General features: G+C 38.5%; 1 protein-coding gene across 1 annotated transcript in view; it reads left to right on the top strand.

The window, feature by feature from the left end:
- The window catches only part of LOC124741120 (mucin-2-like), a 261,502-nt gene that overhangs the window by 169,960 nt on the left and 77,751 nt on the right, over window positions 1-13,791 (top strand). Inside the window, exons 19-20 of the mRNA XM_047248654.1 lie at window positions 1,510-1,659; window positions 9,059-9,208. Of these exons, the coding sequence (XP_047104610.1) occupies window positions 1,510-1,659; window positions 9,059-9,208 (300 nt within the window). The remainder of the gene's footprint in view (window positions 1-1,509; window positions 1,660-9,058; window positions 9,209-13,791) is intronic.

The raw sequence follows: 13,791 nt of genomic DNA, 5'->3' as shown, positions 1-13,791 counted from the left end.
AAAAAAAAGAAAGGAAAATGTAAACCAGGATGGTTGGGTGGACATTTGAGCCATTGGGCCTTAACTTGATAAAATGAAAATGTTTGGTCCTTAGAAAAAAATGTACAATCAGAGGCTAATGAGTCCTCAGAATGTAACAATATGCATCTGGTGTGACAAAGGTCTTTTGTGCTAAGAAATTGTTCCCAGGGATATGTCCATAGTAGTTAGCATCCGTTGTATTTGTGGTTGTCTGCAAATAATTTCATTGTGTCATTTGAAATAGTAATATGTGCTCATCAAACCAAAGGAGAAAAGTAATTTTTATTTTTATCGCCTCTACGTGTCTTTTCAACAATGATGGGTGGTGTTGATTTCAACTGTCACACAAAACTTTTCGGGCCATCATTTCAAGTTAAGACATGTCACTCGTAGCAACTGGCAAAAAGGAATTCGATAATAAACATTTTCTTGTGTGCAGTCAACAACGATGATGCATGCAGGCAGATTTCCACTCCACACAGAAGTTTCCATTAAGTTATTTCCGTTTCAGACATATGCAAATCGCGCTACAGCTAGTCTAAGCAGATGTTTAATGTGTATTTGTGGTTAGAAAACAATGATAGGTGCTGGATTCAAATCCCAGTGAAGGTACAAAATACTTTCTCAACATTTCAGATTCGCATCTAGCTATATTTGGATATGTAATGTATTATTGCCCTTAGTTAACAATCCTATTACTTGCTGGGTTTGAATCATCTAACACAAAACTTTATGCTATGTCATTTCAACATTTGCACACACATGCTTACATGTGGCCAAAATGATATTTAAGATCTTTCATACTTACTTAAGAGACAATAGTTGCTTAATTGTAATACAAATGTCTTAGTCATGTAATTTAAAGTTGAAACTTAAGTTTCTGGAATGTCATTTATTGCAATAAACTTGAGTTTACAAGTGTTGTAGACTGTCACCTGATTATACCAGGTTTCGTGATATTTACATTATCGTGACATTAGTCTGATTGTGGACTCAGTATTACAGATGAATTTCTTCAAGTAGTGTCTCGTAGTAACCATTTTGTAGAGTGAAATGCCCGTACTGAAAAGAGATCGGAGGGACTGTAAGACTGTAACATTATGTGGGTGCATACAACTTAGGTGGAGTGGAATTCAGGCCGTTGGTATAGATTTGATGGTGATAATACCTGAGCTGACCTCTCCAGTAATTCTGTAATTGAGTTTTTGCAAATGTATGTACCTTCTGGCTGCACTTTGTTTTGAACTACATGTTGTATCGTGTTCGGCGACTGCCGTGGGAAGCTCGGGTGGTGCAGCTGATAGTTACTAGCTTACTGGTCATTCATTTGTATTGACGGGAGCCCTGTCCCCATATGTGGCACATGTCGTCCATATAGTTGCCAGTGTGTGGATGGTCCCTCAGCAGTGCTGGCCATAGGGAGGCACCCCCACATCCCCACGAGGAAACACCAGCCAGCTCACACCCTGCCTCTCTCTGTATGTGCAGCGCACCAGTCGTTACGGAGCTGAGTACCACAACCAGAACCACCACCACCTCCGCCGCTGCCGCCACCTCTGCCAGCGCACTTCGCCAGACACCTGCTGCTGCGCAGCCCACGACTACTCAACCTGATAAGGCCACTGTCTCTCAAATGCGGTGAGTTCCCTCAACACACACACACACACACACACACACACAACATTGTAAGGTAGATCAGAAATAAATACTCAAAAGCATCAGAACATACATTCATGGGTGGTATCCTCAGGAATAGATCATAGTATCATGGGAGAGAGGTTAATTAAGAATAGGTTGGTAGAGAAAATAGCTATTGTCAACAGTTCAGTGACTTATTCTCATCAAGATCAGCAAACCAATGCCAGCAATAATTCATGCAATGTCATCCACAGAAAATTTAGTGGCAGGTAGAGTATGAGTGCACTGAATGTGTAACACAATGTCAAATGAGATAATTGTATGTTACTCTAGATGTATTGGAATGATCTAGCAGAGGTCACACATACACACATTTATGAGACCATTTTTGGTTCTCGTCAGGAATGAGGCAGGAAAAACAACCCAATAATTTGCTATAAAGTTTCTGTTAGTAACAAAAATTACACTCTGCAAGCACCAGCCAGAAGCAAACGTCAGCAGAGCCTTAGCTTGTCAGGGAGTGGTCCACCTTGGTTGCCCCACTGCTGTAACAGCCAGTCCCTGTAACCACAGACATGCGAAACAGAAACTCTGCCTCCTGTTGACAATGTGTCTATCTGTGTGAGCAACAGATTTACAGTGCCATGAGCACCCAGAATCCACTGTCATTTGTGGTATGCATTCCTCTGTCTTTCCCTTCAGTTTTTAACCTCAACAACTACCTCTAGTGCCACGGCAGTTATTCCCTGATGCCTTCAAATATAACTTACTATGCTGACCCTCGTACTTGTCACAGTTTTCCACATATCACAATATCCTCACCTGTTCTGCAGAGACGTTCCACAGTTCTGTTATGAGTTCACCTAGTTTAAACATCCTTGTATAGCACCAAATTTGGAATGCTTAGATTCCCCTCTTGTTTTTTTCCATAATCCACGATTAATTTTTATGCAGTACTGTGCTCCAAACATACATTAAGGGACATCCAATACAAATTAAGGCCTATCCTTGGTATTAGTAACTTTGTTTTACAAGGAATCTCCTGCTTTCCCATGCAACATTACTCCTTGTGACAACCACGCTCTGTCCCTCAGTGTAAATTAGCTTCATGTGTAATAGTCACTACAAGCAGTCTACTGCGTGGTCCTTAATTCCGATGTAAACATTGCCACCAATGTTATTTCTGCTACTCAGCAATACTTTCCTCTTTCTTCCATTCATTAATCCTGATTTAGTGTTCATTCAACTATTTCTTACATTCATCAAGTCTGGTGATTCATTCAGACTTCCAGTGAACACAGAAATATCACCAGTGAATTTTATTAAACAAAATCGTTTTCACCTTCAGTTTTAATTAAATTCCTGGAAGTTTCTTCAATTCCACCAATGATTCTTCAGTGTTCATCTGAACATTTGTGGAGACTACCTGCATCTTTATCTTTAATCATCTTTGATTCAGAGTACCAATTCTTGTTGATTATTGCTCATATTCTATGTTATCTGCTGTACCATATACGTACCTTTTAGAGAAAAAAAAATTCACTGTTTCATGCTGTCAAATGTCAGGTAAAGATCTACAAATCCAATAAATATCTCTTGATTTTTCTCACACATTCCTGCCACTATAAGGTTGAAGGTCAAGTTGTCCTCCCTGGATCCATTACTCCAAATTTAGCATCCTCAAACAGATCATAAGCTTTGTCTTCCATTCTTCTGGATATTGTTATTTTTGTCAGTAAGTTGGATTCATGAGCTGTTTGGCTCATTGTGCGTAAGCTATCACACTTACCAGCGCTTGGTCACTTCTGTAGTGTTTGGATGTCTTTTTCTGGCTGTCTGTTGTTATGAATTGTCTCTCATCGATTATATAGACGAACTTGAAAATTCGTTTGATCGCCATTCAATATCAGATTATCTAGAGCCTCATAGAAGTTAAAATTCACATTCCATTCCTGTGTACTTCAGTATCCTATTTATTTACACACTGAATTCACGTAACAACTCTCTTAAAATTTACTTCACTCATTGTCATAACTAAATTGTGATCTGACTGTACATCTGGTCCTGGGTACACCTTAAAATCCAATATCTGATTCTATAATGTGTGTCTGGTTGTGATGTACTCCAGCTGGAAATGTCTTTACCAACTAAAGCTCTGCCTCCCTCCTTAAGAGCTGAAAATGCCAAGATACCGAAGCAGCCATACAAATGTACTAGCAGCAAGTCAGCCATCATGTGGTGGAATGGTGCAGGAGGGCTCCTCCAAAGGGAGTGCTTGTAATGGTAACACCGACCACCATAAATGGCAGTCAGTGATTACATTAAACCTCTATGAGGAATTTTTGAGAAAGTTGTGACTGTGAGATAACCTAATGGGAACAGAACAAACAATCTGTTTGACTGGGATTCACTTCCAAAACACTCCAGCAGAGTATAACTAACACTAAACAGGTGGGTGAGGAACAGATTTTCCCCAGCACAAAAACAAGTTTAATATTACGTATTAATATGTCGCCAGCCTAATTAGGAATTTTTGTCAAACAATGTAATAAAGCTCAAGGCAGTGCTAGGGCTAACCTAACTTTGCTTAACATCTACTAAACTCTTACTTGACATCTGTTCGCACTAGAACACAGTAACCTAACCTTGCAGATAAATGTAGTACTAACTTGGAAGTGAAGACGATGTACCTTGAATGAACTAGATGCAGCAGTTAATACAACTGGTCACCAACACACATGATACTAATAGCATTACTGAACAGCGCAGAGCATGAAATGATTCTGATTTAAATCGGGGTTTATTATGATCATACTCTATAACATCATTGCTTAGTAGAGTTTCTCTATGCCATTACATGAACCAGCTTGCATTAAAATAGCAAACACAGTAAATATTTCTTTCTTGAGCTCAGTTTGAAGCAATTAAACAGAAAGCAAATCTAACTACAGTGGCTCTGGAGGGACCTTTGCTTTGCTTCATTAACCAACTGGCCTAGCACATGAGGGCTATTAAACTTTAATGGTTTGATGAACCATGCTCATTAACAAAACTACTCAAGTGTGTATGGGAAATTGTGAGTATTGTCATGAATAATTATTCATTAAGTGAAGCACAACAAACTATAACTCTTCAAATAACAAGTGTGCTTTGAAAAGCAGTCTTTTAACCTTCTCAAAATATGGTTGACTGTGCAAATGCCAAAAAAATTTTATATTCAAGTTCAAACACCTACTCATAAAATGAACAGTGATAGAGCTTTGTAATTCTGATCAAAGTGCATAATTAATAATCTTTTTTACTTCTATTCAATATTATTATTCTTTTAACTAACAACTTTACTATTTACTGGTACTTTTTTAAGTAAGGCAAATTATTTAAGAAAATGATTGCAGATAGATTGAAAACCACACTGGCAGTGTAGTATTTCTCAAACTATAAAACTGAACTTTAAACACAACTCCACACATCAGAAAGTAATCACAACTATTTCTGAATAGTCTTTTCATGATAAATTAGCACACTCGGAATTAAATTCACTAGGATAGGATTCCTGGTGAGGTTTGTGATTTGGGATAATCACAGGTGCAAGACAGAGCTTTTAGCAATACCACGATTATTATGAAAATCAACCAAATTTCGCAAATACCTGGTCCATTTACAGAGTGCCAAATATAAACATTTTGGTGGAAGGCTGGTGGCACTGGTGGCGTGATTTGCAGTGGCTGTTAACATGGCGGCGATGTAGTCATGGCAGTACTGTTGGCCTCGCCCTGTTATAGGTCTTCTGAATTATATTTTTGCAGGGCCGAAAACCGTGCCATTATACATGGTATCACCAAATGCAGAATCAAAGGTGCATAAGTAACACTCTTAGCTCCTCTGCCTCAAAACTGCAAGAATGAGCCACAATGTTCCGCTACTGCTAGCGAGATATTAACCACAGCACTGCTCAAGCCAGACTCCTTAGCCGTCGCAAGGGACAAGTTGCCGCTTGCGTGAACGACACCTTTTCCATTCTGCCAGGCTACTTCTGTAGCTGCAGGGATTCCCCACATTTTTTACATTCAACCCTGCATTCCCTAACTATGGACCAAGTCATTTACAGTGCATTACATAATAATCATTCCAGTAGTTATTTACATTAACAAGCTTAATTTAAACTTTGTTCCAAAAGTTCACATAACTGAAATATGTATACGTTACCAAAGAATTTCCATTACAGATAAAAGACTCTACATACGACAGATACAGCACTCTACATAATCGACATGATCATTGGTTCAGTAATGAAATAAAATTTCTGGTATAGGAAAGGTTGATGGTGAGCTTCTAATTGTCGGACTATGTTGTTTAACTGAACTCAGCAGAAGCTAAGAGGGTCTTTTCATAGTTGTTTAGTGTTCGGCTGATCAGTGACTCGAACACAGAGCTTAATCATATGAAGCTAGAGCCTATTTTAACAGACCATCAAACTTTTAGTCCAGTGCCATTGTTTTGTTGATAGCGGAGGATTGCTCCTCACTGGATGAGCGTTTCCTTTTCCTGGAGGTTAATTACAGCCTTTACAAAACATTCTTTTCCTTGTTTACCAATAATCAACTTTCACTAGTGGCCTTACCTACCTAATGTGTACTTTCGACTTGATTTTGTAATCGATGAAATAAAATCACATAATTGTCAGCTGCCTTACTGGAATTATTGTAGCCTATGGAAATTTTTGCAGGAAATGTTTCTCCCACCTGAGCAGCTGTCATCTTCTAAGAGTTTAGGTAGCACCAACACTAGATCATAGAACAAAACTCGGTGACAAGTATCAATCAAACTTCCAGAACGTTCTCCTGGTACCTTTGTTGTATTAATAGCTGCAGTAGTGTGGTATTGTGTCAAGGAAAGTTAATTATTTTCTATTTCTTTATTTTTGTGCTAAGGCATATAATTTTACTGAGAGAAGAGATGCATTTGATTTATAAGTAAGTCAATCATACGCAGTTGCTGTTCTGAGAATGGGTCCATTGTTATTCTCGAAGTGGATTCCTTTTGTTATAATTTCTGAAGAAATTTATTTTTTACTTTGAGGTGGTACTAAGCAGCTTTGTTTATCCAATATAATGTTTTTTTGAAGAGGTCATTCATTATTGTAGTTTCTTCTGTTACTATTAACACAACCGGTCATTGCAAAGACGAGACTTGTCTTCAGTAAACGTAGCTTACGTAGCACAGATAATCCCTCCAGATAAATTCCAGGTGGTAAAAGGAGGCCTAAAAAAAGTATCGTGCAATTGCGTGAGAAAGTCCATAATTTTTTCTATGTGGCGTACTACATTGATGCATATTGCCTAAAAGGGCCACCCATAATTTTACTGAAACAAGTAGATTCATGCATAAGATCATAGAGATTTTGTTTTACATGTTCTCATACAGGTTGCAATAAGTTTAGTTATCAGCCATAATTTTTTATTGGAAGTTATAAATTATTCTTGGAGTGACTTACTGAATGTTGTACTCTTGATGGTCATGAAGATTGTTGTTTAAGCCTTTGAAAATGGTGCACAAAGTATTTTGTGCGTGTATGTGGTAAGTGCGCTGAACAAATCAAATCGGAAAATAATTTTCTAATTTTGAGTTGGTTTGTCTTGATGTGGTGGTTTACCAGTATGGCCCAATTGATTACTGGCAAACGTCATGAAATGTGACCAGTTAACCATCATGCAACACTTTAATTCAATAGCAAATATTGCGGAAGAAAGAAAGAAGTAATTTAGTGTTAAACGTCCTATCGACTGCAAGACCATAAGAGACGAAGCAGAATCTACAGCACTCAAATGTGGGAAAGGAAATAGATAGTGGCATTTCAAGGGAAAGGCCACAGCATTTGCATTGATCAGTTTAAAAAAAAAAAGGAAAATGTAAACCAGGATGGTTGGGTGGACATTTGAGCCATTGGGCCTTAACTTGATAAAATGAAAATGTTTGGTCCTTAGAAAAAAATGTACAATCAGAGGCTAATGAGTCCTCAGAATGTAACAATATGCATCTGGTGTGACAAAGGTCTTTTGTGCTAAGAAATTGTTCCCAGGGATATGTCCATAGTAGTTAGCATCCGTTGTATTTGTGGTTGTCTGCAAATAATTTCATTGTGTCATTTGAAATAGTAATATGTGCTCATCAAACCAAAGGAGAAAAGTAATTTTTATTTTTATCGCCTCTACGTGTCTTTTCAACAATGATGGGTGGTGTTGATTTCAACTGTCACACAAAACTTTTCGGGCCATCATTTCAAGTTAAGACATGTCACTCGTAGCAACTGGCAAAAAGGAATTCGATAATAAACATTTTCTTGTGTGCAGTCAACAACGATGATGCATGCAGGCAGATTTCCACTCCACACAGAAGTTTCCATTAAGTTATTTCCGTTTCAGACATATGCAAATCGCGCTACAGCTAGTCTAAGCAGATGTTTAATGTGTATTTGTGGTTAGAAAACAATGATAGGTGCTGGATTCAAATCCCAGTGAAGGTACAAAATACTTTCTCAACATTTCAGATTCGCATCTAGCTATATTTGGATATGTAATGTATTATTGCCCTTAGTTAACAATCCTATTACTTGCTGGGTTTGAATCATCTAACACAAAACTTTATGCTATGTCATTTCAACATTTGCACACACATGCTTACATGTGGCCAAAATGATATTTAAGATCTTTCATACTTACTTAAGAGACAATAGTTGCTTAATTGTAATACAAATGTCTTAGTCATGTAATTTAAAGTTGAAACTTAAGTTTCTGGAATGTCATTTATTGCAATAAACTTGAGTTTACAAGTGTTGTAGACTGTCACCTGATTATACCAGGTTTCGTGATATTTACATTATCGTGACATTAGTCTGATTGTGGACTCAGTATTACAGATGAATTTCTTCAAGTAGTGTCTCGTAGTAACCATTTTGTAGAGTGAAATGCCCGTACTGAAAAGAGATCGGAGGGACTGTAAGACTGTAACATTATGTGGGTGCATACAACTTAGGTGGAGTGGAATTCAGGCCGTTGGTATAGATTTGATGGTGATAATACCTGAGCTGACCTCTCCAGTAATTCTGTAATTGAGTTTTTGCAAATGTATGTACCTTCTGGCTGCACTTTGTTTTGAACTACATGTTGTATCGTGTTCGGCGACTGCCGTGGGAAGCTCGGGTGGTGCAGCTGATAGTTACTAGCTTACTGGTCATTCATTTGTATTGACGGGAGCCCTGTCCCCATATGTGGCACATGTCGTCCATATAGTTGCCAGTGTGTGGATGGTCCCTCAGCAGTGCTGGCCATAGGGAGGCACCCCCACATCCCCACGAGGAAACACCAGCCAGCTCACACCCTGCCTCTCTCTGTATGTGCAGCGCACCAGTCGTTACGGAGCTGAGTACCACAACCAGAACCACCACCACCTCCGCCGCTGCCGCCACCTCTGCCAGCGCACTTCGCCAGACACCTGCTGCTGCGCAGCCCACGACTACTCAACCTGATAAGGCCACTGTCTCTCAAATGCGGTGAGTTCCCTCAACACACACACACACACACACACACACACACACAACATTGTAAGGTAGATCAGAAATAAATACTCAAAAGCATCAGAACATACATTCATGGGTGGTATCCTCAGGAATAGATCATAGTATCATGGGAGAGAGGTTAATTAAGAATAGGTTGGTAGAGAAAATAGCTATTGTCAACAGTTCAGTGACTTATTCTCATCAAGATCAGCAAACCAATGCCAGCAATAATTCATGCAATGTCATCCACAGAAAATTTAGTGGCAGGTAGAGTATGAGTGCACTGAATGTGTAACACAATGTCAAATGAGATAATTGTATGTTACTCTAGATGTATTGGAATGATCTAGCAGAGGTCACACATACACACATTTATGAGACCATTTTTGGTTCTCGTCAGGAATGAGGCAGGAAAAACAACCCAATAATTTGCTATAAAGTTTCTGTTAGTAACAAAAATTACACTCTGCAAGCACCAGCCAGAAGCAAACGTCAGCAGAGCCTTAGCTTGTCAGGGAGTGGTCCACCTTGGTTGCCCCACTGCTGTAACAGCCAGTCCCTGTAACCACAGACATGCGAAACAGAAACTCTGCCTCCTGTTGACAATGTGTCTATCTGTGTGAGCAACAGATTTACAGTGCCATGAGCACCCAGAATCCACTGTCATTTGTGGTATGCATTCCTCTGTCTTTCCCTTCAGTTTTTAACCTCAACAACTACCTCTAGTGCCACGGCAGTTATTCCCTGATGCCTTCAAATATAACTTACTATGCTGACCCTCGTACTTGTCACAGTTTTCCACATATCACAATATCCTCACCTGTTCTGCAGAGACGTTCCACAGTTCTGTTATGAGTTCACCTAGTTTAAACATCCTTGTATAGCACCAAATTTGGAATGCTTAGATTCCCCTCTTGTTTTTTTCCATAATCCACGATTAATTTTTATGCAGTACTGTGCTCCAAACATACATTAAGGGACATCCAATACAAATTAAGGCCTATCCTTGGTATTAGTAACTTTGTTTTACAAGGAATCTCCTGCTTTCCCATGCAACATTACTCCTTGTGACAACCACGCTCTGTCCCTCAGTGTAAATTAGCTTCATGTGTAATAGTCACTACAAGCAGTCTACTGCGTGGTCCTTAATTCCGATGTAAACATTGCCACCAATGTTATTTCTGCTACTCAGCAATACTTTCCTCTTTCTTCCATTCATTAATCCTGATTTAGTGTTCATTCAACTATTTCTTACATTCATCAACTCTGGTGATTCATTCAGACTTTCAGTGAACACAGAAATATCACCAGTGAATTTTATTAAACAAAATCGTTTTCACCTTCAGTTTTAATTAAATTCCTGGAAGTTTCTTCAATTCCACCAATGATTCTTCAGTGTTCATCTGAACATTTGTGGAGACTACCTGCATCTTTATCTTTAATCATCTTTGATTCAGAGTACCAATTCTTGTTGATTATTGCTCATATTCTATGTTATCTGCTGTACCATATACGTACCTTTTAGAGAAAAAAAAATTCACTGTTTCATGCTGTCAAATGTCAGGTAAAGATCTACAAATCCAATAAATATCTCTTGATTTTTCTCACACATTCCTGCCACTATAAGGTTGAAGGTCAAGTTGTCCTCCCTGGATCCATTACTCCAAATTTAGCATCCTCAAACAGATCATAAGCTTTGTCTTCCATTCTTCTGGATATTGTTATTTTTGTCAGTAAGTTGGATTCATGAGCTGTTTGGCTCATTGTGCGTAAGCTATCACACTTACCAGCGCTTGGTCACTTCTGTAGTGTTTGGATGTCTTTTTCTGGCTGTCTGTTGTTATGAATTGTCTCTCATCGATTATATAGACGAACTTGAAAATTCGTTTGATCGCCATTCAATATCAGATTATCTAGAGCCTCATAGAAGTTAAAATTCACATTCCATTCCTGTGTACTTCAGTATCCTATTTATTTACACACTGAATTCACGTAACAACTCTCTTAAAATTTACTTCACTCATTGTCATAACTAAATTGTGATCTGACTGTACATCTGGTCCTGGGTACACCTTAAAATCCAATATCTGATTCTATAATGTGTGTCTGGTTGTGATGTACTCCAGCTGGAAATGTCTTTACCAACTAAAGCTCTGCCTCCCTCCTTAAGAGCTGAAAATGCCAAGATACCGAAGCAGCCATACAAATGTACTAGCAGCAAGTCAGCCATCATGTGGTGGAATGGTGCAGGAGGGCTCCTCCAAAGGGAGTGCTTGTAATGGTAACACCGACCACCATAAATGGCAGTCAGTGATTACATTAAACCTCTATGAGGAATTTTTGAGAAAGTTGTGACTGTGAGATAACCTAATGGGAACAGAACAAACAATCTGTTTGACTGGGATTCACTTCCAAAACACTCCAGCAGAGTATAACTAACACTAAACAGGTGGGTGAGGAACAGATTTTCCCCAGCACAAAAACAAGTTTAATATTACGTATTAATATGTCGCCAGCCTAATTAGGAATTTTTGTCAAACAATGTAATAAAGCTCAAGGCAGTGCTAGGGCTAACCTAACTTTGCTTAACATCTACTAAACTCTTACTTGACATCTGTTCGCACTAGAACACAGTAACCTAACCTTGCAGATAAATGTAGTACTAACTTGGAAGTGAAGACGATGTACCTTGAATGAACTAGATGCAGCAGTTAATACAACTGGTCACCAACACACATGATACTAATAGCATTACTGAACAGCGCAGAGCATGAAATGATTCTGATTTAAATCGGGGTTTATTATGATCATACTCTATAACATCATTGCTTAGTAGAGTTTCTCTATGCCATTACATGAACCAGCTTGCATTAAAATAGCAAACACAGTAAATATTTCTTTCTTGAGCTCAGTTTCAAGCAATTAAACAGAAAGCAAATCTAACTACAGTGGCTCTGGAGGGACCTTTGCTTTGCTTCATTAACCAACTGGCCTAGCACATGAGGGCTATTAAACTTTAATGGTTTGATGAACCATGCTCATTAACAAAACTACTCAAGTGTGTATGGGAAATTGTGAGTATTGTCATGAATAATTATTCATTAAGTGAAGCACAACAAACTATAACTCTTCAAATAACAAGTGTGCTTTGAAAAGCAGTCTTTTAACCTTCTCAAAATATGGTTGACTGTGCAAATGCCAAAAAAATTTTATATTCAAGTTCAAACACCTACTCATAAAATGAACAGTGATAGAGCTTTGTAATTCTGATCAAAGTGCATAATTAATAATCTTTTTTACTTCTATTCAATATTATTATTCTTTTAACTAACAACTTTACTATTTACTGGTACTTTTTTAAGTAAGGCAAATTATTTAAGAAAACGATTGCAGATAGATTGAAAACCACACTGGCAGTGTAGTATTTCTCAAACTATAAAACTGAACTTTAAACACAACTCCACACATCAGAAAGTAATCACAACTATTTCTGAATAGTTTTTTCATGATAAATTAGCACACTCGGAATTAAATTCACTAGGATAGGATTCCTGGTGAGGTTTGTGATTTGGGATAATCACAGGTGCAAGACAGAGCTTTTAGCAATACCACAATTATTATGAAAATCAACCAAATTTCGCAAATACCTGGTCCATTTACAGAGTGCCAAATATAAACATTTTGGTGGAAGGCTGGTGGCACTGGTGGCGTGATTTGCAGTGGCTGTTAACATGGCGGCGATGTAGTCATGGCAGTACCGTTGGCCTCGCCCTGTTATAGGTCTTCTGAATTATATTTTTGCAGGGCCGAAAACCGTGCCATTATACATGGTATCACCAAATGCAGAATCAAAGGTGCATAAGTAACACTCTTAGCTCCTCTGCCTCAAAACTGCAAGAATGAGCCACAATGTTCCGCTACTGCTAGCGAGATATTAACCACAGCACTGCTCAAGCCAGACTCCTTAGCCGTCGCAAGGGACAAGTTGCCGCTTGCGTGAACGACACCTTTTCCATTCTGCCAGGCTACTTCTGTAGCTGCAGGGATTCCCCACATTTTTTACATTCAACCCTGCATTCCCTAACTATGGACCAAGTCATTTACAGTGCATTACATAATAATCATTCCAGTAGTTATTTACATTAACAAGCTTAATTTAAACTTTGTTCCAAAAGTTCACATAACTGAAATATGTATACGTTACCAAAGAATTTCCATTACAGATAAAAGACTCTACATACGACAGATACAGCACTCTACATAATCGACATGATCATTGGTTCAGTAATGAAATAAAATTTCTGGTATAGGAAAGGTTGATGGTGAGCTTCTAATTGTCGGACTATGTTGTTTAACTGAACTCAGCAGAAGCTAAGAGGGTCTTTTCATAGTTGTTTAGTGTTCGGCTGATCAGTGACTCGAACACAGAGCTTAATCATATGAAGCTAGAGCCATTTTAACAGACCATCAAACTTTTAGTCCAGTGCCATTGTTTTGTTGATAGCGGAGGATGCTCCTCACTGGATGAGCGTTTCCTTTTCCTGGAGGTTAATTACAGCCTTTACAAAACATTCTTT

This window comes from Schistocerca piceifrons, unplaced genomic scaffold (assembly GCF_021461385.2).
Source record: "Schistocerca piceifrons isolate TAMUIC-IGC-003096 unplaced genomic scaffold, iqSchPice1.1 HiC_scaffold_1870, whole genome shotgun sequence".
In the NCBI taxonomy this organism is placed as follows: domain Eukaryota; kingdom Metazoa; phylum Arthropoda; class Insecta; order Orthoptera; family Acrididae; genus Schistocerca; species Schistocerca piceifrons.
The sequence above is the reverse complement of the archived record's forward strand: the minus strand, read 5'-3'. Positions and strand labels throughout refer to the sequence as shown.